Raw genomic sequence first — 26,694 nt, 5'->3', positions numbered from 1 at the left:
CCGTCAGACAATTCAAAATCAAGTCTCCATTCAATGTGTAGAGATATTGGGTTGGATACGGAAGCCATCACCCGAAACTTATGAACTGTTGACCAGACTTCCCAAAGTTCCTTCCTCCGTCTTAGGTAGACTCCCTTCGATGTAGTCTTCACGAACAGCTCCCGCCCATCCCTGACATCTGCTCGTCATGGGGACATACCTAGGTAAGGGCCAAAGCTAAAGCAGAAATACCGAGTAACCCGTAGAAGAGCGTGATGTGGTCTGACCGCGAGTAATGCTGCGAGAGGGACCCTCGCTCGCTGGCTCGCTCGCTCCTGCGGCTTTCCATGTACTCCATACACCTCCTCCGCTATCCTCGTTGGGTATATAACACGAGTGAACTCTCCAATAGCAGGACGAGTTATACGACGTGTGAGGAAAGCCTACCACGCAGGTAAAATCCTGCGAATCTTGGAACCTGGACCTAACTCTGGGTAGTAAGCGAATGGACTAACAACACAATACCCTCCTCCTTTGTCTGGCCGCCTACCCCGCTCAAACGCCCCTCCTCCTCCTCTCCCTACCCGTGTGTATATTGGCCGCCATTCAACCAAGTCGGTTTACTTATTTATTTATTTAATTGTCCGCTCACGCCAACACCCCCAGCAGCTCGACGCATATATTCGTGATGGCGGTCTTGCCGGCCTCCAGCACAGCATCCATGGCCAGGAATGGGTGTGGCATGCCGTCCATCACGCATACCTCGGCCGCGACGCCGTTGGCCTGCAGCCGGCGGGCGTACTCCTCGCCGTCGTGCCGCAGCACGTCCAGTTCCCCCACGATGATGTACGCCGGGGGAAGGCGCGCAAAGACGTCGTCCGGCGCCAGCAAGGGTGACGCCTCGCAGTGTGACCAATCCGCCGGATTCGGCAGGTAGTGGTGCCGGTACCATAGCATCTTCTTGGCTGGAAGGTGCGCCGTGAACTCGTATGCCTTCCAGCTCGGGCTCGAGTAGGGCGTCGCCGTGTTGTCCGTCGCGGGCACCACCAGCACCTGCGACCGAATCGACACATTCGGCTGCGGTCGCAGCACCGCCTTCTGCGCAATCACGGCCGCGATGTTGGCCCCGGCTGACGCCCCCGCGATGGCGACCTTGTTCAGGTCCAGGTCCAAGTCGAGTCGCGCCTCACCCTGCGCCGCCGTCGACCAAAGAAAGGCTTCCCACGAGTCATGGATAGCTGCCGGCCAAGGGTCCTCGGGCGCGAGCCTGTGTACTCTCAAAAAACGGGGCGAGGTCAGACAAAGAGATCCTAGCATTGGCAACGCTCACCAAAATAAGAAAGGCGTTTTGAGCCTGGTGCCTTTTGGTTGATGCGTACTCTTTGGCTAGTGAGGCTGAAGGGGGGTCATTCACGGAAAAAGGGCTTCTAACCTATAATCGGTGGTGATCACCACAGCCTGAGCACGCACACATATGTTTGTGCAAACGGTGTTCTCGGTGTCGATATCCCCGAATACCCACCCTCCGCCATGGTAATACAACACGAGTGGCCAGCCCGATGGAGGGGGTGTACCCGGTGGGGTGAAGCACCGGAGGAGGATGTTGGGCCCAACGGTCTCTCGTCGTGATATGTAAACATCCTGGACTCGGCCCACGGGCAGCGGTCTGCTGTGGCAGGGAGGCACGCCCGGGGTGCCTCGAGCTACCGAGACGGGCAGATGGTGGACCTGTTGCGCGTTTAGGATGTACTTGTTGTAAAAGGCGACGTAGTCGGGATGCAGTCTGTCCTTGACGCTGGGGTGAAGAGGGTAGGGTGGTTGGTTCAGTTGGGCTACCATTATTTCGACGTGGTGCACTGAGCAAGGGCCGTCGATGATGTGAGGTAGAGGCATGAAACTGGCTAGTCCATCGAGGAGGGAAGGTGTTATTCCTTAGGAGAAGGGGAGGGGAGGAGGGAGGGGGGAGTGGGAGGGAACCAGAAAGATATATTCTTTTTGGGTCGTTATTCCTGTGTCAAATGTTATACACAACATCAATCCGTGCAAGGTAGGTAGTTAGGTCGGTACCACAAGGGCAAGGGCAAGGACAAGGCTTTTGAAAGCCTCCAGTACCTTTGTGTTGTTCGGTCGGGTTAGCTAGCCACCCTACCTACATATGTAGTAGTGGGTACGCCGACAGATTTCGGGGTGGGCTATGGCGATAGCTACGGTTATGGTTGTGGCTCTGGCAAGTTGCAACAGATGGCAACGGACTGGTGCGAGGTACAAGACAGGGTTTTGCTGGAGCAAGCCGTTCCACAAGGCCCGGGCCAACCGCTATGGCGGGACAATTGTGTCACTTGTACCACCAGGTAAGGTGTTGTGGGTGTCTAGACGAAGGAACCACTTTGTTGCTTTATTAGCGGGCCTCGTGGTGTTCCTCTAAGGCTCTTACCTAGTCTTCTAAAGTAGTGGCACAGCTGCACCTGCACGAGGGATGGTTCCAAAAGGTCCGGCTCCTCCTCCAACTCCTCCTCCTTCTTCCTGCTACTGCTTCTTGCTGCTCCTCGTCCTCTCATACACCTCTCCAACAAAGTCGTGTTGCTGGCATATCAGCCGCGCTCATCTCCGGATTCGTCTCAATCGATTGGTCCCAATGCGGACACGGCCACGGCCGGTGGGTAGGGTGTTTGTGTTCGGCGTAACGAGGAGAGCGTGGGAAGACCCAATGTGACCTGCGTGAAAGGTACACATCGGGCTTGCATTATCATGGGCCACTCCCTGCGCTGGCCGCCGCCCCTCTCCCCCATGGAAAGAGTTGTCGAGGCGCACATCCGTTCCTCGCTGAGCTGCGAGCTATGTACTACCCGTACTCTCCGCGTGGGGATTTGTTGCAAAACGTGGGCTCGTAGGAGGTACAAGGGGAGCACTGGGAGCACAGGTAGCACTGCATATCCCACTCGTTGGTCTTCATGTTGATAGACTGGCCTGGCTTTGCGAGAAGCCTCAGTCACGCTACCCATGTTGTGCAACGAATCCCTTTTTTCCGCTGGCAAAAAGGCCCATCAATGGGGAATCCCCCCCAATTGCCTTTGGTCGATGGGCCTGGGATTAGTGGCCGCCCAAGGCACGACTAGTCCAGATACAACGGAGCATCGCTCTCCAAGAAGGTCCAGAATCCGATATTACCTGCGGCTGCTGCTGCTGGGCTGCTGATGCCGCCAAAACAAATCAAATCCATGTCCAGCCAACCGAGCCTCGATTGATGGGATGATGATAGGCCCCCGAGTTTCGATTCGACTACCACCCACCCAGGTGGCTAGGAATAGCCGGGGCCTTTTGGTGGGCAGATCATCTGGGAGGCGCCCCTCCCCAAGCTGCTTCTTTGCCTGGTGGCATTCCCTGCAACCTGGAACAACCGAGCAACTCTCAGCACAGCGGCACCATGCGGGCCTTGGGGTGGGTTGCCGAAGAGCGAACGAATCTGAGTGGCAGCCAACCCCGGCCGCCTCCAAGCTGCTTCTCGCTGGCTTGCAGCTTGCGGCTTGCAGCTCGCAGGTCCTGTGAGGCTATGCAGATTTGTTGCTAGACCAGCGATTTTCCCGGGTTTCGAATTCAGATGATATCTGCCTACCTACCCTCCTGGTATTTCCTGTGCCCTAGGCTACAAGGGTCGAAAACTCGGAGAATAACCACCGCTCGAGGGATCGTCCCGTGTTATTTTCTTTTTTGGCTTGCCAGATCTACATCCCAGATGGAAGTCCCTCCCAAAACAAGGGAATCAGAGAAAAACCACCTGCAGGGTCCCCCGTCATTCCTCCGTACAGTACCGAAGAACTAACTTGCCCTTCCTCCAACCGATTTCTGGCAATCGGTCGAAATCGACCAAGTTCCAGACTTATTGATCGCGCCCCAGAAGTCCTCGAAATCAGAAAAATAGAGGGCGATCGACCGATACCCGTCTCCTTGTCCACCCACCAGGCTTTCCTGTGGGGACTCGCCCCCCGCACCAAGAACTCAAGAGGCCTTTGGTACAACCAACTTGTTTCTGTCCGTCTGACGCTTTTGGCGTTGACTCGTTATTTATCACCTTGCTTTTGACAAGCCATGGGAAAGGGCTCAGGCCACAACCATGTAACATTACAACCACCACCTTCTTTGCGCTCTTTTGGCCAGCCAGTGTCCGAGAGAGGCATCAGAGGCGCAAATATAATCCCACCAAGCCGAGCGACCGTGGTGGGGACATTAAGACGACTGACTGGCTCCCCGGCATACGGTGTCGATATCAACATCATGACATCGTGCCTTGATTGGGTGCTGAAGCCTTGAATGAAAAGTAGCCCGATCAAGTAATTCACAGCTGGCCCATACCCAAGGTACCGAACACTCTGCTCATTCCGGACGTATGTAGGGAAGAGGTAGACCCAGGGACGGAAAAGAAATCTCCACGAGAATTCAGCTAATTGAGAAAAATTGAACGACTCGCGTCATTCGTGGGGTTTAATAGCATTTGGAGAAAAAGGCCCAAGGAACGCGATATGCGCCATCTTCAGGCACTTTCCAGCCTTGCTTGTTTATTCAACCGGCAAACCATTATTTACTACCCAGGTAAGATTTATTGTTGTTTCACAGAACTCTTGCACAGCTTTCTAGCCAGGAAAGCAATCATTCAACAGTGATGCCATCAGACGCTGGGGGCCCTTTGTACGCCTTTCGGGCGTAGATGAAATACCATACCGCAGAGATGAACATGAAGCCAACAAAGACGACGCTGGCGTAGTTCATGTCCACCACATTGACTGGCAAGGCTGTGGGCATGCTGAACAACACCACCTCGAACCCGATCCAGCACAGAGCAATGCCGTTGGCAATGGGGCCGACGATGTGACCACAGTTCCAACGCGCCGTCGAGACTTCCCTCCGTCGATGCAGAACGCTGATCGCAATGGGGATCGCATAGGACACTGCCAATCCAATCACACCGACTGACACGAAGGCGAGGAAGGCCGATGATGACCCAAGATAGATCAGGCCGAGCAGCATCTGCACCACGGTCGTGAGCAGCAACGCATACACGGGTACTCCGAGGGTGGGGTTGACTTTGGACCAAACACGAGACAGTGGAATGGCATCATCCCGAGCAAATGCCCAGGTACATCGCGACGCGGCGACGGTAATGCTGATGCTGCAGAACAACGTAATCATCAAGACGAGGAACTGGGTCGCTGTGTTAGCTTCTGGGCCGAGACTGAGGGAAAGCGGATTGCAGGGCATAGTCTTTCAAGAAGTAGGAACTTACGATGAGGCCCAGCCCACCTCCAGGTGTCCCCATAACCGTGTGGAAGATATAGGGAAGCGCCTGGCCGTATGGCGCTGAAACGACGTCTTCCAAGGGAGGCAGGGTGAAGCAAATCGGCAAGATGAAGAACAAGCCGGCAAAGCCCCCCACGGGCACACAGAGACTGATGGCTGTCGGAACTTTGACGGTGGGATTTGAGCACTCTTCCGCCATTGCTGAGATCATTCCGATGGCCGAGAACGTGTATGCCGCTGGTAGCAGACCGATAAAGAAGGTGAAACCTCCCCAACCCGAAAACGACTTGTCGTAGTGGCCGAGCGCATAGCCCGCGCTATGTCTCCCGACGTCCGCCTTGACCGACAGTGAGATGAGGATGATGATGATGCTCAGGGCTGTCCAGCCTGCGCAAATCGTATCGACCATGGGCAGGAACCGGTTCGCAAAGGTGCAGATGACCAGAGTCATCGAGCAGATGGCGTAGAAGATCAAGAGCAATTGCCAGTCCTTTGCAACCCAGTCCGGATGATACATTGCGACAGTCGCAACAATGAGTGAGGCGAATCCGAAATTCACCGAGAGGGCTATTATCTCCAGTTAGCTCTTCAACCCAGGCGGTGCGTTCAAAACTTGAATGTCACACATAAAAATCCCATGCTCCCTTGTCTGTGAACGCCGAGCTGAGTCAAAATTCGCATTCATTGCCGCCTAATCTGGGACGATATATTGTACACCTTCTGACGCGAAGTATGGGCCAGCAGACATGAAGCATGCGGACCCCGCCCCCTTCTTCCTGTCTGTCCCCCCGACAGGGAACAGAAAATGGACAAGGCAAAGACCAAAGTGGGAGCACTCACTGATTGTCCAATTTCCTATAAGCCACGTCCACCCGGTTATGAACGACAAAGTGGTCTTGCCCTTGCTGGCCAATTGGAAAGACCAATAGTATGGCCCAGCTGATGTAGGATATCTCGAGGCCAGCTCACTCAGGGACAGAGCAACGCATTCATCCAGGACGAGAACAACGATCCAGCCGACGAATATCGCGAGGGGGCCTCCGCCATAGATTGCGGAAATCAGCGGACCACCCTCGCCGTACGGGATGGCGGCGATGGCCAGGGATTGAAACAACAGCGTCGCCATGGACCGGTTGCGATTCAGTTCCGGCTTGTAGCCCAGCTTGTCCAGCACCGTGATGTCGTCGATGCTGCCGGCTCGAAGAGAGTGCCTTCTCCCCTCGACGACGGGGACGTCGCCCACGGGCGGGACTTTTTCCGCGTCGATAGTCATGGTCGGTACAGAGGCACTGGAAGGTTTGGGGAGGAGGGGATGAGGTGAGAGGTGATGAGTTTTTCTCGACAACAGGGCGGGCCGAGACTTCTTATTGTGCACGTCCACAGTCTAGGACGACACTTTCTCGGCCCTGCTGTCCAGGTGTGCACGAGCTTGTTACGGCTTGGAGGAGGAGGCGGAGGCGAATACGCCCTCCCGAAATCAGAACTCTAGAACGGGGGGAGGGGTGGTGAGCAAAAGCCACAAGTAGCGCGATAAAGAGGTTCGTCTGATATGGGAGACTGGGAAACATACCCTGTTTCGGTTAGGCCAGGTGGACGCTTGATTACCAGCTTCCCCCCGACTTCATGGCTCTGAACTAGACTCTTATCAGCACCCAATCACGGCCATCGACAATTGCTTAGCTGCCTCGAAGCTATTTCGGAGGGATTGGCGGGAAGCCAGACAACACGACAATTGTCATTACCTCGGGGTGCCGTAGGCTGTTTGGGATTCTGGAGAACCCCGTCGACAAGGACAAAGTCCGGCTGGCTTATTGGCAGAATGACTCGCAGTGACCAAAAACCATGTGTCCATCAATGCAGGTACCCACGAAGCCCTGCTGCCAGATGCACTTGGGGCCCCTTGGAGCTACACTATCGGATGAAGCACCGTTTCGAAGTGGTGACAGACTTCTGGAATCTCGGCACTGTGGAGAAAGGAAGTCGACAGCGAGGTAGTGAAGCTGGCACGCCCAATAACGTGGGCGGCCATGCTGATTTCAGGCCCCATCGTGCCGAGACCCATGGGCTCGATTGGCAGATTGCAGGCGAGAGATAAGACCCGGGGGGCGTGGAGGGATAAGAAGCTCCGCCACAGCCTTGTGAGCTATTCTCATCTCGAGATATCAATTGTTCCCCCTTTCCTCCCCGGTATCGTCCTCACGGGTTTTCTCCATGAGGTGAGGCAATTTTTCTCTCGCGCGTTTGCGGCCATGATCTCAGACGTGCAGAAGGCCTGGGAGGCCTGTGACCGGACAGACACGGTTTTCATCCTTGTTTGTACCGTCTTCTGCTGGCCCATCATTCCTGGTATGTAAAGCAAATATACTAGGGAGATATAGGCGATTGTACTGAACGTCCAACAGCCGTCGGACTCGGCTACAGCGGGTATTCCACACGGCGAAGCGGCCTTGCTTCGTTCATCCCAGCAGTGTTGACCGTCTGCGTCTGCTCAATCCAATGGTTCATTGTTGGGTATGCTCTTGCTTATGGAGACGGTCCCGGCGGAGTCATTGGCGACCTCAAGTTTGCCTTTCATCGAGGCGTGCTTGCTGAACCTGTCGGGAGCATTCCAGCCGTCCTGTTCAGCGAGTTTCAGCTCGTGTTTCTGGCCACCGTCTGTGCCATCGCGGTTGGAGGAGCTTGTGAGCGTGGCCGCATTCTTCCGTTGATTCCATTCATCTTTGTACGTGACACCCAGCGTCCGAAGATCGGTTCTCTTTTGCTGACCACGCCCATCCGTCCAGCTTTGGTCCACTTTCATTTACTGCCCTCTCGCTCACATGGTCTGGGGTGGAGGCTTCCTCGGCGAGCTCGGTGTGCTTGACTTTGCTGGTGGAACTCCCGTACACATCTGCAGTGGCGCAACGGCCAGCGCACTCAGCCTCTACCTCTCCTATCCCGTCTTCCGCTCCCGGAAATCAGATGTCCGAACGCCTTCCCATCTCAAATTGCATCGGCCGCACAACTCCATGTGCCAGTTACTGGCAATGATCATCATCTGGGGTTCCTGGCTGGCTTTCGACGCCGGTACAACCCTCACCCTCAGCTTTCAGTCCGTCATGGCGCTCTGCGTGACCAACCTGTGTGCTTCCGCCGGTGCCTTGACCTGGGCATCAATCACCTATTTCGAGACCGGTCGATGGTCGCTGGACTCGATATTCATGGGCGCGATAGCCGGGCTGGTCATGATCACCCCGGCAGCGGGCTTCATCGACCTTCCCACTTCGCTCTTCTTCGGCATCTTTGGAGCCGTCGTTTGCCGGCAGGCCTTGCGAATCAAGTTTACAGACTTCGCCCGGAAATGGCGCTGGGTCGACAACGGGGATACCTTTGCCACCCACTGCGTCGGCGGCTTTCTCGGTACCATCGGCACCGGACTCTTTGCCCAGAAGGCCGTGGCAGCTTACGGAGGCGTGGAAGTGGACGGCGGTGTATTTTTCGACGGCAACGTTCGTCAACTAGGCGTCCAAATCGTCGAAGCTCTGATCGGCTTCACTTGGTCGTTCGTGGGGTCGTTTGTGATCATTGCCCTGATTGACTGCGTCCCGGGCCTCGAGGTGCTCGCAGAAGACAAGTGCGTTATGAACCCGGACTGAAGACTTGGATGTCGATGTGCTAACAAGGCTAAACAGGGAAGTCAATGTGGGCATGGACGCTTCTCAGATGGATGAGAGCTTGTACGAGGCACAGTGGGCTGGAGAAGAGGACTATAAGCCTCTAGCCAATGGTAATATCGTCCTGGACTAGAAATGGTGTTGCTTCTAGACTATAGAGACTAAGTTCGGGGTGAGGCTATAGAAAGGATAAAGCTAGATATTCGATCTCGGACCACATCTCCCAAAAGTAAAAGGATTATCGAGTTCAGCTGCATATCCAGACCACTGGGCTCTTGCTCGTATCCCACGTTTCGGGACAGACAACCCGGGCACTTTTATAGACTCAAAACAAAGCCCCGCGAAAGATGGGGACTTTGCACTTTTGAAAATAGGCCCCCAAGACTACCCAAAGGGCAAAAAATTAACTGACCAGCGCTGATGTGGCTCGTCGTCCACACCACAAGGACTTTGTTGGCTCTCGTTCCCCCTAATCTTCCCATCCACAGACGCGGTAAAGAGCAAGCGCTCACAGCAGAAGCAACCCGCTCAAGATACTGTCCTTTGCAAGTTGTAAACATGCCTATGCAGACCTCCGAAATGAATCATTCATCAAAGATGCCGTGTGCGGGCCAGTGACGGTGACGCCCCGTAGACGTAGCCAGCATGCATACCAGGACCGGAGTATATAAATCTCCTCAAGGTGCGGGTGACGTTTCTTGAGGCCCTTCCATTCTAATACCCTGGTTGTAGCTGCGCGCTTCATGAATTGAGAGGTGTCCGACAGGGTGAGGACGCGTATGATATCTGAGTCTGACAGAGGACCAGTCTATATCACGGCGTCAGTAGTACCTTTCTCGATATCATATCTGTCCTATAGCCTTCCTCCAGTATGGCTGCTCAGGAACAGCCCGATGAGCTCCAGGGTATGCCCGCAAAGATGGTCTGGCACAAGTTGAACCCAGCCTCCGGAGAAGTGACTGTACCGCAAGCTTCCTACTACCCGCTTGGGGGACAAAGAAGAGCGGGAAGAGGTCTGTCCGATTCCTCGCGTATGGCCCTAGCTCTGACAGATGCTTGCTGCGAGTTGGGTTACGGCAAGGTATTCCCAACTCCCTTGATCTGCGGTGCGTCCTCGGTACTAAGTTCAGTCGTAGGTTTTTGTGCTTCATCCTGAGCGTATGACGCGAACGCCAGCTGAAGATCAATTGATCGATGCTCGCGTTGCGTTCCAGAGGGTTCCGAGTCTTTTCTATATTTTGACTGTGGTCCGAGGATGAACAATCACGCTGGACGAATACAAAGCCGTTCGATCGTTTGAAAAACTTGACTGCTCGATACGGTGCGATCCCGAAGACGATGAGCGTCCTACCCATTGACATCGAGCTTTTTGGTGCCGCTGAAGCTCCAAGACTGAATGGTCTCAAGACAGGTACGGTGACAGTTATGATGTTGCCTGTGCCTTACGTGGGCCTTACGAAGGAGATGAGAAAGGCCTGCGAGCCTTTGGATGAGGACACATTGGAATATCGAGCGTCGGAAGGCTGGCATGATTTTCAACCATGGCGCAGTAGCAATGGACTTGTCGGAATTGCTATGGAGCTCAAGAAATTCTATGTCCGCGGAGATATAGATTTCCTATTTTACGGCTCTCTTCAGAAGAGACTTTGTCGGGCTGGGAGGCAGGCTGCTCAAGGAGGACAAGCGTATTTTCGCCCACCTAAGGCCGAGGAAGACGGGGAGTAAAGGTATACAGCAGTGCCAAGAGCGCTATTTGCCGCACAAATAGAGCGGGAGAAGAATTAATTAAGAGGGAAAAAAAATATTCATGGTATGACAACATGATTGCTAACCTCTTAGTTAGTATGGTCAGGACCGATAGAACTCTCGGGGTTACAAACACCAGATTGAGGCTCGAACTCAAGACCTTCTCCGCTGTCATCAGAAGATGTTAAGGAGACTGGATCATCTGTTAGACTCTGCGTATACAAATGCTCAAGGAGGTGTACATACTGTGATAACCAACTGTGAATATGTTAGTTAACTAACATACGGATGTTATAAGGATTTCCTATTACGGACCTACACCATCCGGCCTGTTTGTGGTAATTGTTGAAGAATAATGAGCTAATTGTATATATAAAGCTATAATAAATGGATAGGCTCTTGGTGTATGTGGATGGGTGGTGGGTGGGTGGATCGGAACCGCCGAGCCGACTTCAAAAACAAGCGGTATAGGTCTGACGCCGGAGGGGAAGAGGTACGACAGTGTCGTAAAAGGTTAGTCATTAACCATTAATTTTGGGCTTACCATCGCTCAGAAGTGGCGGCCAGTTTGCTCTTTGAACGTCACGGGATGCATATGCTGATCACTAACTATTAGCTGTCTCTAACATAGCGGCCTCCTCGTCGTGACTGTGTCAGACTGCGCCTTTTACTTCTGGCATGCCGCCTGGGCACGATTCGCCGAGCTGCAGGGAATTTGAGACTTCCTCCATGCTCAGACGGACGATACCATTCAGCATGGATAATAATGTCCTCACGATTGGATTCGCTCTTGCTCACCATATAAGGAGCTCAACTACTTTGGAATACTCTTCCTAGGCCTTGCTCAGTACCCGATCGAAGCGTTTCTAGGGCCAATTTTTATCCTTGCTGAGGCCCGGCTTGAACGTCTCATGAATGTCCCGAATACAGATGAAACTTTTCGAGTACCTGTGTCTCTGGCCTCAGTACCAGGGCGGCAAATATTAGAGATCCATATGTGCCGTCTTTGGTAAGTTCCTTTGTTGCCTTTGTCTCGTCTGATCTCTATCCCGTTCTCGGAAGCGTGGCAGCCAGCAGCGGCGCAAACAATGAGGCCGATTCAGGCAGCACTGTATTCTGCTGCAAGAATTCCAGGATTTCGCAATTACTGTTCTTCGTATCGTCCTCCTAAATACAGCTCGACATCATAAATATCACAAATATGGAACAGGAAGGACTGAGCCTGGTCCGCGCTACGCCACCGCACGGACACCCTAGCCCACACGAGCATTCCAGTACATGGATCCCTCATCAAACTCCGGAATGCAGCTCGCCGCAGGAAGACGACCATTTTCCCGAAGGCGATTCCCTCGAGCACCTCGCTCTTGAGCTATACGTGGAGACCCTATTGAGCCGAGCGCATGCACTCCTTTTCAACTCTATCCGTGACGATGTCAATGGCCAGGACACCCTGTTTGATCGAGGCAAGGAAATACTGGAAGAGGCAGTGTCATTGTGCCTCTCACGACAGTATTCCGTGAGCAATGCGCTGATCGCAAAATGCTGGTACATGAGGGGTTTCCTTGCCGACATCAGTGGTGATGACGATAACGCCCTAAGAAGTTTTGTACAAGCCGCGAGCCTTGATGCGAGTTACAAAAGCCTTCAGAGGGTGCTATGGTACCTCCGGAACCAAGATGACCTCGATGAACTATTCGAGGCTTGGGATGACCCGGAAGAACCAGTCGAGAGCCGGAACGACGAGTACCACGTGGGGGAGCCCGATTCGCATAGCGACGCAGCGTCAACAATGTCACCTCCAAGTGTGCACACGGAAAATTCTCGACATAGTGAGCTGTTCCAATTTCTTCTGAGAGATATAAACAATAACGGCTTGACAGAAGACAAGCTCATTAAAGGAATCCCGTCGCCAGTCTTTGCTCCACGTTGGCCGCATCACTTGCCACCAATTGCCACCCCACACAACGGGCTCGTGACCCCAACGGATAGGGTCGATCAACTGGTCCTCGAGAAAATCTACGGTTCGGGCGGCGAAAGACGGGCGGCCCAGGAAACCCGCGAGGCGTTGAAAGGACACGAAAACTCCCCCATCAGAGACCTTTTCCTGCGGCGGGTAGAGGAGACCAAGGAGAAGGCCAAAATGGAAGCAGGGGAGCGGATGCGCCAGATCCGAGAAGCCAGGACACGGCAGGCTTCCGCAGATTCCAGGCGTCTTTCTGGCCAAGAGGCTCTCCTGTCCGATGGACCCAGTATTGCAGAGCTGGACACCACGACTGCGCCTGCGGAAGACGGTGCCGGGTCACCTCGCAAGTTGACAATCAACACTCGAGGAATCAGACGACTGTCGATATCGTCAAAGTCGAGCGACCGTTCACCAGCTCCGCCCAGTCCGTTGAGGAAAACGTCCTTGCCAGGAGACGCGCAAGCTGCTCACTGAGGGCTGTGGACACTGATTACTCTTTTCGGCCGACAGATGCTGGCGAGCCTTGGGGTCACGAAACGCTCTCGGTATCTGGACGACCGTGAACCAGAGGTTGCGGGAGGGAGTAGCTAGTCCCGAGGCAACGGAGTGAAGAACTCGCTCCAGCCTGATGTACCAAGGGTTCCTGTCGACTTTCAGTAATAATCTGATTACTCTGAGCCTTGATCGAGTGACGTCTCATCTCGATCCACACGTTCGGCCCTGAGATCATCGAATGTATCTTGCCCCCACACAGAGAAAACCACATATTCTCGCCGCACGCTTGCACCAGAACAAGATTTTGCAAGATTTTGGACCATGACTGTCATGAGAACAGGGGTGTTCAAAGTCCGTGGCACCCTCTGAAGCAAGCGAATTCCGAGCTGCTTTCCTCTTTTCCCCCGCAACGGCCGGAAAGGGGGATTACTGATCCATGTACTGCCGACCACCGGTGCATGTGATGGGTATTGAAGGACAGAATTTCCTGGTAAACTCCTCTTGATCACAATCGGTGTCTTGCATTGGCAGTGAAGGTAGGTGCCCTCGGTGTGTTCGCAATTATTCATCAAAGGAGCCTGCCGTCTGCTGGTCGGCTGAGAGGCACAGTCCGAAGTATACGACGGGTGCGAAGCGGGACTACAAAATATATACCTAGTAGCCACGGAGCATTGTCTCGACAGGCAGTTGCGACCTTCTAGCCATTATTTGAGAGGTGAAAAACGAGAGCAAGAAATTCTCTCTTACCCTCCCCTTCCATAAAGATCACTGTCCCGTCTGCTGTGCACATCCTCAGTCAATCATGACTCTCACGACCGAAAGGCAGACCATACAGGCGGAGCGCCTGGTCTATCACTCATCTATCTCGTTCTCCTTAGCAGAGTCTCGGCTCCGCTCATCGATCCAGTCGTCCTCCCCGTCGAAGGGACAACAGGGGCAGGCCCAAATACGACGACCGACGGACCGGGAGTCCCACGACGCCAGGATCAAGTCGCTGGTCGGCCCGCATGGCTTCATGTACTTCCACGAATTCAACCACGGAGCCTGGCTGCCCTTTTACGCGCCGCCGAGCTCGACCATCACCACCGTCGACGGGGAAACGAAGAATCTGAACTGCAAGAGGTTCATTCTGGGAAACCCCTTGATCGCCATCACGATGCTCGAGCATGATCTCAATGCTGGGCTTTGCGTGCCGGTGGAGTTGGGTCTTGTTGAAGAGCCCCAGGGCGGCGTGAGGATCGTGTGGTACAAGCCCACTTCTTTGATCGCGGGTTATGAAGGCGCGAAGCAGGAGTTGGTGGATGCAGCCAACGTGTTGAGCACAAAGCTTGAGGCGCTTGTCAGGTGGGTATTGAGGGATGAGGAGGGCGAGGGAAAGTTGTGAAATGTGTCTCTCCTGTGGGAGTTGTTTATCAGCATAGTGGCTTTTAGCTTGTCTCGAATGTTAGCGGATGTTCAACATCCACCATGTCTTCCTCCGTGATGCAGAGCCAGAGCGGCGCAGGGAGAGGTTATTGAGTTGCTAGATCTTTCCCCAGCAGCGGGCGCCGTAGCGACATCAGATCTTGAGTGCCCGTTCACTGCCAGAATGAAGAGGAGACATGTCCAGGTTGCGTGAGCACCACTCTTGATCGTGTCCATGACCCGCTTCCTAGGTGTAGAGATGATCGGACCACACAGACTGGATCCTCCTTTGAAACTCGATCATGATCACCGACTCTGCGACAACTGTGCGAAATAGTGCTTACATGACAGGTCTCTGGACAGCGTGACCATGGATCACCAGTGTAATTTTGTGTCTCAACCATGACCAGTACTCTTCTCAAACTCCAACCATCAAGGGTTCCAAGCTCATGAAAAGTATTGCCTGTCAGAGTAAATCCATCGGTACCTCCTGCGCAGGCCGGCACGAAGCCAAGTCGCCAAACGCAGGTCAAAGATCATCACCACTCTCTTGTCCCCGCCATGATCCGAAGACCACGGACTAAGAACGCAGCGAGAGTAAACATAAGGCTTCACTCTAGGGTACCGAGGACTTTGTGTCGTCAGCCAGGTTGAGGATTCTGTGGCTCGTGTGAAGAGCTCAGAAGAGGACGTTTACTATAGAAATGATTCTATGAAGTCTGTAGAAGGTCAATTGTTAGCAGACAGGTCACTGTCAAGGGGAATTCAGGCATCATTCGCTGAGGGGCGGGGGTAAACGTACAAAGTCGACATGAAGAAAGAAAAAACAAATTGACGGAGACGCAGCCAAATTTATACCAGGGAAATTTTTTGGCCAGCGCCAAGCACACTACCTTAGTTGGGCTTAGTGCGCCATAGCCCTCCACCAGCTTGGCAACAGAGCCACGTGAGTCACGGTGGATCAGCCAATTCAGTGCGACTCGGCGAGTCCACTCCCTTCAATGCTGCAAATTTTCTGACTACGGAGTCACGGTTGTGGCCATTATGACAGCAAAGTCGCTCCCCAAAGACTCTTTTTCTTGCATTGGCCTAACCCTGGGACGGCAGCTCAGCTCGTTGCATGGTAGGGGGTCCAATTGGCGCTGAAAAGGAGCCGACAAACCAGACGTCTGTCTCTTCGACCTACTCCCCCCCTGCAGACTGGGATTCGTTCTCCACCATGGTGAACACTACCTCGAAATACTCCAGCACCCGCTATCATGACCATTCATTAAGGGAATTCTTCAGCTTCGAGGAAGTCGTTCTCAAGGGATTGGCCTCTGACGGAGGCTTATTTCATCCTCACGCGGTGCCCAACGTCAGGTCAGAGTACCTAGAATGGAAAGACCTGTCATTTTCAGACCTGGCCTTCCAGGTCATGAGACTGTACATCGACGAGCATGAGATCTCGGATCAAGAGCTAAAATCAATCGTCGACCGGAGTTACTCGACTTTCAAACATCCAAAAACGGTGCCACTGGTTACGTTAGACGAGAGCAAGGACCTCCATCTCCTAGAGCTCTTCCACGGACCCACCTTTGCTTTCAAGGATGTCGCCCTCCAGTTCTTGGGAAATCTATTCGAATTCTTTCTTGTGCGTAAGAACCAAAACCTGGACAAGGGCCATGCGCGCCATCACCTCACGGTGATTGGTGCCACCTCTGGCGACACCGGATCAGCAGCCATCTACGGGCTGCGGGGAAAGAAGGATGTCAGTATCTTTATCATGTTTCCCGATGGCAAAGTATCGCCAGTCCAAGAAGCTCAGATGACGACAGTGCTCGACCCCAACGTCCACTGCTTGAGTGTCCAAGGCACATTTGATGATTGCCAGGACTATGTCAAGGCCTTGTTCGCGGATCCAGAAATGAACAAAATCCACCATCTGGCGGCTGTGAACTCGATCAACTGGGCGCGGATATTGGCTCAGATCACGTATTACTTCTATGCCTACTTTCAGCTTCTCAAACAGCAGCCTGAACTGAAGGAGGCCAAATTCGTGGTGCCAACAGGGAATTTTGGCGACATCTTGGCCGGTTACTATGCGAAACGCATGGGGCTTCCAGTGGCGAAACTTGTGATTGCGACGAACGAGAACGATATCTTGCACCGCTTCTGGCAGACGGGGTCATACACCAAGAAGCAGAAGCCAGCACGAGAACCACACGAAGGTGTCAAGGAGGACGGTGCGCAGGCACATGAAGATGGCGTCAAGGAGACGTACAGCCCTGCCATGGATATCCTTGTCTCTTCGAATTTCGAACGGCTTCTTTGGCACTTGACCCTAGAACATGAGCTCGATCAAAATCCCCATATCAAGGTCGAGAACTCGGTGAGAGTCGCTGGGGCGAAGATTGATGGTTGGTTCCAACATTTGAAACAGACTGGATCCTTCACCGTGGATGGAGAAGTCTTGGACAAGGCGCGTGAGATCTTCGGCAGCCATAGGGTTAGCAATCCAGAGACTCTCGAGGCAATCCGAGATTGTTATAGAGGGGAAGCCATCTCCAAAAAGGGATATGTGCTCGATCCTCATTCTGCGATTGGCGTGGCCGCGAGCTTGCGAGAAATCTCCTCGGCTGGTTCAGCGTCCAAGGTGCCCGTTGTGTCGCTGGCGACTGCACACCCGGCCAAATTCGCTGGCGCAGTGGAACTGGCCCTGAAGGAAGAGAAGGGGTTTGACTTCAGCAAGATCCTGCCAGAAGAATTCGTCGGACTAAGTGACAAGGAGAGAAAGGTGTTGAAGGTATCTGCAACGGAGGGACTAGGTGGAATTCGCCAGATCATCACCCGGGAGGTCGAAAAGGAAAAGGAACTCGGGCAAAATGGCGCTTGAGCAATAGAGATGATAGAGAAAACGGCAGCACCCATGCGGGACGGTAGTAAAAGAGTCGACCCGCTGAGGAACGGCAATAACAACGCGTCTATTCCTGTTCAAGAACGAGAAGTCAGCTCCATGGCTTCCCCTGACCAGGGATAACCCTTCTCCGCCTATCCTACGTGCTCGGTACCTCATTACTGCCGCTCAGCTCGCAGAAGAATGCGCAGCCCAAAGTCTGACCTGCTCGTCGGCTCGATCTGCATCGTCGTGCCTGCCCGGCCACCACACATACAGTGTCCTGTTTCACTTCCGAGTCCTGCAAATTGAAGTTGCGGACTTTACAAGCAAAGTGGAGGGAAACTGAGGCTCAATGCAGCTGCCCCGGGCGTATGGCGCGGCAAGGCAGACATGAGAAAAATGTCCATTGATGTTCTGATTCTTCCAGTCCATATCTCGACGCGCATCTGGGGTACCTGGCAGCACCCACCTCACAACCATGTGAAATGGGCGCAATCTAACGTGTCTAGGAAAGTGATTATCGGCGGGACAAGGCATGCCCGCAGGAGATACCTAGGGTGTGAGATTTTCCACTACCTATGTACCTTGTACCCGAACGATATTTGTGCTGCCAGTTGGGGGAGTAGGGAGCCAGCCTCAGGCACCGAAAAAAGCAAAAGTTGAATGGCTAGCGGTTGTGTCTGAAACGTGCTCGGTAAAAGGTGTCAGCCAATTTGGGGGAGGGAAGTGGGTGGGAAAGGCCCAGCTGGCGATTTTCCTGCGCCACAGGCCGTGAAGCTGGAGCCTCAGGCAATCAAGCGAACAACTCATAACAAGTAATACTCTTCACTGTTCTTCTCCATATGCTTACCAAAGAAACACCCCTGCCCGGTGTTCTATCTTGGGGTCTCACTAACCCACCTGCTGAAAGGTTGTACGAGTCTACGCTGCCAGCCCACACCGTAAGCTATCTCCCTTTGGGCCGCCTTCATGGCGAGACCTCTGCGGCTGAGATCCTGCATTCTTATTTTACCGTGTCGGGATGTCGGTGTCAGGCCTGACACTATGTTATGTTGATGGCATGAGCTTGTTGGTAAGTTTCGCTGTTCGTGAGATCATTAACCATTGTTTGTTGCAACTTCTCACTCTATGATCTGCTATACTTCGTGACCGAAGACCAACGCCAAACATGGAATCCGGCGCAAAAAGGTGAGCGTGACAAGTCCCTCCAACGGCCCAGTCAGTCCAAGGAGGACGGGTGTAACTGACATTCCCCCAGGAGACACATTCCACACTGGCCGCCCTTCAAACAACCCTACCAACAACTGGGGTCTGCAGAGAATGTCCAACTAACTCCCCTTCCTCCCACTGGAGGCTCGAGCCTGCCGAGCGCGAACCTCTTCAGTCCAGACTTGGACGGCACCACAGCCTACACCCCAGATCCTCTGGCCAGTACACCACAGCCCCTCCTCAGATCCCCGAGTAAGGCGAGCACTGGGCGGTCACTAAAGCAAAGACGAGGATGGAGGACAAGTTCGCGAATAGCGTTGGGTTGCGCAGTGTTGGTGCTGGTCACCAATGTCTGCTTGACGATCGGGGTAGTGACGGCGGGCATAGACATGATGGGAGGCATGTTTCACCTGAGCTGACAGTTCTGTTGACTCGGACAAACATACTGACACAAGCCAGGCATTTACATGGTCTATGAAGGGAGTTGCACAAAGACGGAAACAAGGGACACCTGGGTCCATCTGGCGCTCAACATTGTGGCCACGGTCTTACTCGCAAGCTCGAACTACTGCATGCAATTACTCTCATCTCCCACTCGCAGCGAGATCGATAAAGCCCATGCTAAGCAGAAATGGTTGGACATTGGCATTCCCAGCATGCGAAATCTTGCTTCGTTGCGAAAGAAGAAAGTCATTCTGTGGTGGCTGCTGGGAGTTTCATCGATCCCGCTGCATCTAATGTGAGTCCGTCCAAGGATGCGAGACCCAAATGACATCGGGCTAATGGTTCCAGTTACAATTCCGTCTTTTACTCTGCCCTTGCTACGAATAACTATAGTGTTCTGTACGCCTCCAATAGTTTCGTACAGGGCGCCAGCTACGACAAGAACAAATTTTCTGATACCGAAGAATGCAACGTCACCGACATTCAGGCCCGCGCCAGCAAGGACTTTATTTTGCTCAACAATGAGGATTGCATTCACGCCTATGCACGGGATTTTGTCGAGGACCGCCGCAACGTGATTGTAGTGGTTAAGAATCCTCCAGCAAACGAGGGTTCACTGTTCAAGATAGCCGTCAACGAATTCCCTCCAGTCATCAACAGCAGTTTCAACAATTTCGCATGGATCTGCGACAACCCGGATGTCGTGAACCAAACACATGCATGCTGTGAGAATCAATGGGGCTTTGTGCCGTGTTCGAAGATTACGCCGAAACTGGTCGATATTGCTGATCAATGGTCTACCGGCGGGTTTGAAGTCGACCATTGCCTCTCGGAACCCGTCGAATCCCAATGCCATCTGCATTTCTCCCTCATTCTGATGGGCGTGGTTCTGGTCTTCAACATCCTCAAAGTCATCGGGATCGCCTACGTTACCTTCTGGTTGGGAGAATCACCCCTGGTGACTGTTGGGGATGCACTGCAATCATTCCTCCGCCATCCTGACTCCACGACTGAGGGCATGTGTCTAGCCAGCCACTCAAGTATTGTCGCCTCCTCCAAGCTCGGCTACCGGTCCATGCCCATGAGATATGACCCTCGACAGCATCGCTTCTTCGAAGCCGCGACCTGGAAGCAGTGGGCTTTCCTGCTCGGCTTGTTCACGTTCGCGGGCGTCGGGACAGCGGTTTGCTTAGCACTCGGTATCGAGAACCTAAGGGGCGACAGAACTATCCAGGACGCGTGGTCGATCGGCTTGAACACGGTCAAGCCTCAGAACCTGATCATGGGCTGGAATTTAGCCGGTTCCGGCAACACGTCGATCGCGATTCCCACACTCATCGCCAACGCCCCACAGGCATTGTTCTCCTTCCTCTACGTCTGCTATAACAGTCTCTTTACAGTCATGTTCCTTGCACGCGAATTGATGCGTTTCAGTGTTACGAGCGGCCGGGGACGGAAGTATCTGCGTGTTAGCGAGGCCAAAGGCGAGCAAAAGTCGACATATTTCCTCAACCTACCGTTCAAGTATGGTCTACCTCTCCTCGTTGGCTCGGGCTTGCTGCACTGGCTTGTGTCACAGAGCGTCTTCCTCGCGAACATCGCCATCATCCCTCGAGACGGGACAGTGCCCATGCAAGACGAGATTACCACGGTGGCCTATTCGCCGATAGGCATGCTCTTCCTCCTCTGTTTGGGCTTCGTCCTTCTCGTCTTCCTCCTCGCCACCGCGGTAAGAAAGCTACCCTTTGGAATGCCCCTTATAGGGAGCAACTCCATGGCTATCAGTGCTGCGTGTCATCTGCCATCTGGCATGGACCAGAGCGAGCGCGAGGAGATGGTGCTCAGGCCTCTGAACTGGGGTGCCGTGCCCGGCGCAGGCAAAGTCTTGGACTTGGGTATCCACGATCCTAATGCCTATGGCTACGAAAGCGGTGATTTGGACGAAGACGGAACGGGCTTCGGACACTGTTGCTTCAGCGACCGAGTGCTGGACCCGCCAGTCAAGGGCAAATTCTACATCTGAAAAGTTTACAAACCGAATTGACACCATTGCCATGATTACGTTTTCCACAACTTGGACCATTTGAAGCGGGAAATTTCAAGGGCTATTTATATCCATCCGTTTTGCAGATCATTGCAGGATCCACCCGGGCCGTTATTGCGCAGAGTTTTGTTTTTTTATTGATCCTCGTAACCTTCTCTTGTACTCACGGGTTCACGAAGCGTCCGTCATGATGAAGCAACTTGTGCCTTTTTGCCTTTCTACATAGCGTTGGCGTTTCGGGTATTCAGTCACCCCACCAAAAGAACGGGAGGGAGGTGAACACGGTTCTAGGGGGCACACTGGGAGTCGCTCCCAAGACACTCACTCTATTTTGAAATTGTCCTGCATCATCAGAGTCAAGAGACACGCACTCGGCCTCAGACGCTGGGTACAAGTGCTGATATGAAATGACAACTGAGCGCGATTCGGGATACGTGGAATATATGTGGTGCAGTATTTATTGATGTTGGAAATACTAGGTACTCACGCAACAGCATGGATTTTGGTAAGGGGGTATCTCTCTATCATGCACGTCTTCTATTTCCATATCCACATGTCAGTCAGTCCCATCCCATCCCACACAGTCATACGCATGCATACTTGGGTATATTCCCGCCCCTGACGGACGATCGCTCGCTATGCTGCATTCCTCGAGGGTATCTTATGCCTAGGTATATGACCAACCACGCTTCGTCCTGTCCTGTCATGCCCATGATGCCAATGCCAATGCCCACCAACGATATAGTGCCGCGGAGGGTATAATATAACCAGCGAGGAACAAAAACAAACATGGCATGTATGCGGCACACACAATGCACGGCCATTTCTTTTGCCCTCCGATCCACACAAATACCCTGGGGTACCGAGTTATATATACCCCCCGGAAACACAACCGCCTCCGCCACGCAATTTCGAAAACGCCAGTCGCTTTATAATGGTCACGATCATTGTTCTTGCCATCGGGTCTGATTTCTAAGAGTGCGGAGCAACGCTGATTGAAGGCGTCGAACCGTCGAAGACGACGAATTGGGACTGGAAGAAGACGTCGCCGTAAATGGCGAAGGGGAGGCCCTGGTTGGATTGAAGACCGCCGAAGCAGACTAGTTGTCAGATGGAAACTGTTAGTGGTGCTCTTCCCTTTTTTTTTGGTGGCTTTGTCCAACAGAAAAGAAGCAGTACTCGTGTAATATCCGTGTCGCGTGAATCGGGGATTGGTTTTGTGTGGTATGACGAAGGGGAAAGAAAAGGACTGGGAAAGAAGGCCAAGGTAACGGGGGAAATGGTAATGGACACTCACACTGCTCCCCTGTATTTGTGTCGGCGCCGACGTTGGCAAAGTTCATCCCGGACCCTTGGACCGTGGCCATGTTGTCTCCAATCGCCACCTGCAGATCCGGCAGGTCCGCGTCGCAGGGGAAGATGATGCCGCCCGCGTCTTGTGAGACCTGTGAGCCATTCACGGTGCCCCAGTACGCGGTGAGCATTGCGTCAGGCACGAGCATGAGCGACGTGCCCGTGTCGAGAATGGCCGTGCCGCCGGCAACGTTGACGGTCTGGTTCTGCACGACGGCGCTCGTGGAGTCGACTTCCCAAAACCCCTTTGACGAGTCGACGGGCGCGGTGGCCAATGAGCCCGTGAACGCCGAGGTGTCGATGGTGCCGAATTCGTAGGCACCGACGGCGCCGGATTTCAACTGCGCCGTGAAGACCGGGAGTGTGAGGTCCGGCATGACGTTGTCGAAGAAAGTCTTTTGCTGAACGGGTTGGATGGTGTTGAGCGATGAGAAAGCAAGGCCGACCAGACCGTTGGAAGCAGAGTCGGTCACGAAACTCTCGGCTACGTCGTCGGGAAGGCCGATGGCTTGAGCAGACACGGTGGCGCCACCGATGTCGACTTCGTCAACTCCGACGGGACCAGAGGCGGAGGAGCCATCGCCGTAGGAGACGTTGAAGGTACTGCCCTGCAAAGTATTCTGGAAAGTGGGCGATTGGGTGGGATCGTAGATCGTGTGGCCTTGTTGGTCATCGGCTGGGAGATTGGTGTTGAAGACCCATCTGTCCGTCCATGTCTTTTGTCAATAACAATACGTCATGAAGATCAAACTTGTGCATTGGAAGGGAACATCGTACGTGTCTGAAGAGCCGCTGTCAAAATTCATGACCAGAGTCTGTCCCCCGACGGTCACCGGCGACAGAAACTGGGCATCATTTTGCGTGGGCGAAGCACTTGTCTCGCCGTCCTCACTGGCCGACTCATCGAGCTGAGCTTTGATTGCCGCTTTGATTGTCGTGTCTACCTCGCCACCAGGTAAGAACTCGATATCGTACAATCCGAATTTGAACAATGCCCTTCGATATGCAGCTTTGCCATTCGGCTTGTAGTTATGTTGTTGTATCCGAGGGACTTTGAAGGAGCGTTTCTGTTTTATTTGGATGGGAGTCGCAAAGGTCGCTGTGAAGAAAAGAATGGCTAGCAGAAAGAGGTGGGTTGGAAGCATATTGAGTGCAGATGTTGTCCAGCGACTCGAAATAAGGACAGGAACCGAAGCGAAAAGTCTTGGTATAGGTCAACCCACAGGCACAGATCTGTCAAGTTGGAGTTTCGAGGGCAGTTGGGCGAAAGAATATAGTGAAGGACCTGCCCTCGATATGAACTAAAAACAAACCAACAAACTATACGAAAAGAAAAGTAGCAAGGCTGGGCTGTCAACAAAGATGGGAGAAGTGAAGAAACGGACTGGAGGCAAACATTTTAACAACATGGAGGTGTAAATTCTACGTTGATAGAATTACTCCGCAGTGGTGCATACTTGCGCGGCCTCGTCTCGAATTGTGCTAGACAGACTTGGGCCACGCCATCTGCATGTCTCAGGATCGGGATCAACAGGTCAACGATGGACCCGATGTGCTCTCGATTGAGGTCTGGAGCCAGCAAGGAGATCTGGGTGTCAAAGAGGGAGCTCTCCACCGACGGCATGAGTCGGTGACTGGCCAGATCTGAAAGAGCCAACCATTGGGGGCCGGGGGCGGACAGGAGTGCATGGTGGTGGCAGTGTGACGTTGAGGCCACTGGATGTGGATGCAAACTCGGCTGCTTTTCGAGGCTGAAGAACCGAAGGACTTCAGAATGGGAACCAAGGGACCGGATTCTGTGGTTCTCAGTTACGCGGGATGCAAATGATGGGGTTGGAGGAGGGAAAAGGGGTGAAGGTGAAACTCAAGGCGCAGAAGTTTGAGTTTCATCTTCCGTTCGAGTTTCCGCTGCGGGCGAGTGAGAAAGTGGGACTAACCCCTTGTGGATTCAGGTGGCTTGGCACGCGCCTCGGCCCAATTTGTCCACAGAGAACAAACAACACGAGCTGCGAGGCTGCTCAGTAGTAGTAGTAGTTGGTGTCCGTAGCGTCCAGGATCAAGCTCGTCTTGGTGTTGTTTGGGCCTTGCCCGCTCACACGTCCCTCGTACTCGTAGACTACAGAGGGGGTGTTGCGTGACCTGAGCGTACCTAGGAGCAGACGGCATCACCCCACAGCCCCCAGTGCATTCACAGGAACCCCCTCAGATTCATCTGCCGCCAAATAGGTGACGCCATTGCTCAAGTGATGCGCTGCGTGGAATCCCGCATCTGGTATGCCCGCAGCAGATCACAACAACATCTGCGGCTTGAAGGCTGTTATTTATGGCTGGGCAGCGGGACAGATCTGAGATCAGAGAGGCATCCCCGCCACGCAAAGTTGAAATTTTGAGTTGCGCCGACCGCAGATCGCATCAAAGAGTCACTTCCGCTGGGAATAACAAACAATGGAAGGCTGGGGTTTTATATCGGTCCATCGGGAAGAACTTGATCGGGATCCTCGCCTATTAGTTGGCCGACCGATCTCACCACTTGTCGTAAAGCCTTGCAAGCCGGACTGTCGGGAAAGCTGTCCATGAAGCTTTCTCCAAAGTCGCATGCCATGCCGATCCGAGGGTCGAGCGGCACCGGTCCCAGGAAAGGTATTCCCATGTCCTGACATAATTTCTGACCTCCTCCTGTCGTTGCTCGGAAGATCTGAGACTCGTGGGTGCATTTGGGACAGACGAACCCGGACATGTTTTCAACCAGCCCCAGGACCCGAATCCCTGCCTTTCGACAGAAATCAATCTCTTTCCGCACGTCCAGGAGAGACACTTCTTGGGGCGTCGTCACCACCACCGCCCCATCCACGCCGGATTCTTTGAGAAAAGAGTTAACTGACAGATGTTCGTCTGACGTGCCCGGTGGCGTATCGACAATCAAGTAGTCCAGCTCCCCCCATTCGACGTCTTTTAAAAATTGTTTAATTATACCATTCTTTTTGGGGCCTCTCCAGATGATAGCGTCGTCTCTGTTGGGTAACATAAACTGGATGCTCATAACTCCAAGGTTGTCTGTAACCCAGACAGGACTCCATCCGGCATTGCTAACGTGTATGGTTTCGTTCTCCACGCCCATCATTTTCGGTATGGAGGGGCCGCAGATGTCTGTGTCCATAATGCCCACCGTCGAGTCTGGGTTGGCTGCAAAGGCCTGCGACAGGAGTGACGAGAATGTAGACTTGCCCACTCCTCCTTTTCCTGACAGCACCAAGATCTTATGTCTGACTCCGGCGAGTCGTTCGGTAATGAGAGGGATATCTGGGTCGGGGCCTTTGGGTGCAGAGGCGCAGATTGCCTGGTTGGGGCAGCCATTGCAGGCGTCGCCTTTGCCTGCTTGCTCGGATTCGGGACCGGGACAATGTTCTATGCTACAAATCAGCACAGACCACATCACACATACACATCAAGAATGAATCCTCACCTGGCTCTGGAGCGACAAGATCTGGCTTTCGTTTAAGAGGATTTTCCAGTGCCTCGGCGACCGGCTCTTCGAAGGAGGGCGCCATTTGTAGAGGCGAGAGAATTTAGCAAGGCGAAGGGAGATCGGGTCTGGAGATATATGCGGAAGGTGTATCAAGGTTTTCGAGCAGGCGTGGTTCTGTCAAAGAAAAGTATGGAGTAATAGATGGATTGGTAATGCCTTTGCAGTCGCCGATTGGCTGTGCAGCCAACGGACATGGCCTGATCTGCTGAGCACAATGAGCAGCCTTGCCACACACACCCCCCTCAGCCTCGCCTTCAACCCCTCTCGCCCTCTCGCCCGTCCGCCCATCTGCCTCCCCCCACGGACCAGGGTGATGCGGCCGAATCAAACTTTGATTCGGTATCCCTTCATATCGGCACATGGGATATTGTGTGCTTTTGTATTGCATGAGGATAATGTTTCCGGACGACTGGCACCGATGGCCAAACCCGCCGATTGCTGGGGGGGACGCCTTGGCCAAATGGTTGTCGTCATTCTTGGGGGGGCACATTGCGGGCACCGGCGATTGGGCGCAGCAAAATCCCAGGAACCACCACCTCAATCCGCGAACTCGAACTCAGCCAACCTCTGCTTCAAGTTTCCTTCACTAACAATGAGCGATTGTCACTGCTTCTCCAATGTTTGCTTTCATCCTGCGCCCGTGTAATTATTGACATGGATTTGCGTGAAGATACAAAACTCTGCCTGTCACTCTTTCTCCCGCACTCC

At 53.5% G+C, this 26,694-nt stretch overlaps 10 protein-coding genes across 10 annotated transcripts; 6 read left to right on the top strand and 4 right to left on the bottom strand.

The window, feature by feature from the left end:
- Positions 1 to 627: 627 nt before the first annotated feature.
- On the bottom strand, positions 628 to 1,818 carry Z520_02925 (uncharacterized protein; the record flags this gene model as incomplete). The annotated part of the gene is made up of 2 exons (XM_016773438.1): positions 628 to 1,246; positions 1,412 to 1,818. 2 exons carry the CDS (start codon positions 1,816 to 1,818, stop codon positions 628 to 630), a joined length of 1,026 nt encoding a protein of 341 aa, XP_016635495.1.
- Positions 1,819 to 4,623: 2,805 nt separating this feature from the next.
- Z520_02924 (uncharacterized protein) lies at positions 4,624 to 6,544 on the bottom strand (the record flags this gene model as incomplete). Its single annotated transcript, XM_016773437.1, has 3 exons — positions 4,624 to 5,175; positions 5,258 to 5,838; positions 6,112 to 6,544. The coding sequence occupies 3 exons, from the start codon at positions 6,542 to 6,544 to the stop codon at positions 4,624 to 4,626; spliced, it is 1,566 nt and encodes a 521-aa protein (XP_016635494.1).
- A 976-nt stretch (positions 6,545 to 7,520) lies between these two features.
- Positions 7,521 to 9,057, top strand: Z520_02923 (uncharacterized protein; the record flags this gene model as incomplete). Its single annotated transcript, XM_016773436.1, has 4 exons — positions 7,521 to 7,617; positions 7,674 to 7,993; positions 8,055 to 8,884; positions 8,943 to 9,057. 4 exons carry the CDS (start codon positions 7,521 to 7,523, stop codon positions 9,055 to 9,057), a joined length of 1,362 nt encoding a protein of 453 aa, XP_016635493.1.
- Positions 9,058 to 9,795: 738 nt separating this feature from the next.
- Positions 9,796 to 10,649, top strand: Z520_02922 (uncharacterized protein; the record flags this gene model as incomplete). Its single annotated transcript, XM_016773435.1, has 2 exons — positions 9,796 to 10,056; positions 10,179 to 10,649. The coding sequence occupies 2 exons, from the start codon at positions 9,796 to 9,798 to the stop codon at positions 10,647 to 10,649; spliced, it is 732 nt and encodes a 243-aa protein (XP_016635492.1).
- A 1,222-nt stretch (positions 10,650 to 11,871) lies between these two features.
- On the top strand, positions 11,872 to 13,107 carry Z520_02921 (uncharacterized protein; the record flags this gene model as incomplete). The annotated part of the gene is made up of 1 exon (XM_016773434.1): positions 11,872 to 13,107. The coding sequence occupies one exon, from the start codon at positions 11,872 to 11,874 to the stop codon at positions 13,105 to 13,107; it is 1,236 nt and encodes a 411-aa protein (XP_016635491.1).
- Positions 13,108 to 13,930: 823 nt separating this feature from the next.
- On the top strand, positions 13,931 to 14,512 carry Z520_02920 (uncharacterized protein; the record flags this gene model as incomplete). The annotated part of the gene is made up of 1 exon (XM_016773433.1): positions 13,931 to 14,512. The coding sequence occupies one exon, from the start codon at positions 13,931 to 13,933 to the stop codon at positions 14,510 to 14,512; it is 582 nt and encodes a 193-aa protein (XP_016635490.1).
- Positions 14,513 to 15,751: 1,239 nt separating this feature from the next.
- On the top strand, positions 15,752 to 17,407 carry Z520_02919 (uncharacterized protein; the record flags this gene model as incomplete). The annotated part of the gene is made up of 1 exon (XM_016773432.1): positions 15,752 to 17,407. One exon carries the CDS (start codon positions 15,752 to 15,754, stop codon positions 17,405 to 17,407), a length of 1,656 nt encoding a protein of 551 aa, XP_016635489.1.
- Positions 17,408 to 19,086: 1,679 nt separating this feature from the next.
- On the top strand, positions 19,087 to 21,086 carry Z520_02918 (uncharacterized protein; the record flags this gene model as incomplete). The annotated part of the gene is made up of 2 exons (XM_016773431.1): positions 19,087 to 19,358; positions 19,412 to 21,086. 2 exons carry the CDS (start codon positions 19,087 to 19,089, stop codon positions 21,084 to 21,086), a joined length of 1,947 nt encoding a protein of 648 aa, XP_016635488.1.
- Positions 21,087 to 22,079: 993 nt separating this feature from the next.
- Positions 22,080 to 23,605, bottom strand: Z520_02917 (uncharacterized protein; the record flags this gene model as incomplete). Its single annotated transcript, XM_016773430.1, has 3 exons — positions 22,080 to 22,207; positions 22,405 to 23,162; positions 23,238 to 23,605. 3 exons carry the CDS (start codon positions 23,603 to 23,605, stop codon positions 22,080 to 22,082), a joined length of 1,254 nt encoding a protein of 417 aa, XP_016635487.1.
- A 1,316-nt stretch (positions 23,606 to 24,921) lies between these two features.
- On the bottom strand, positions 24,922 to 26,008 carry Z520_02916 (cytosolic Fe-S cluster assembly factor nbp35; the record flags this gene model as incomplete). Its single annotated transcript, XM_016773429.1, has 2 exons — positions 24,922 to 25,865; positions 25,924 to 26,008. The coding sequence occupies 2 exons, from the start codon at positions 26,006 to 26,008 to the stop codon at positions 24,922 to 24,924; spliced, it is 1,029 nt and encodes a 342-aa protein (XP_016635486.1).
- Between the last annotated feature and the right edge of the window lie 686 nt (positions 26,009 to 26,694).

The sequence above is a fragment of the Fonsecaea multimorphosa genome, assembly GCF_000836435.1.
Source record: "Fonsecaea multimorphosa CBS 102226 unplaced genomic scaffold supercont1.4, whole genome shotgun sequence".
In the NCBI taxonomy this organism is placed as follows: domain Eukaryota; kingdom Fungi; phylum Ascomycota; class Eurotiomycetes; order Chaetothyriales; family Herpotrichiellaceae; genus Fonsecaea; species Fonsecaea multimorphosa.
This window is presented reverse-complemented; position numbering and strand designations above follow the sequence as displayed.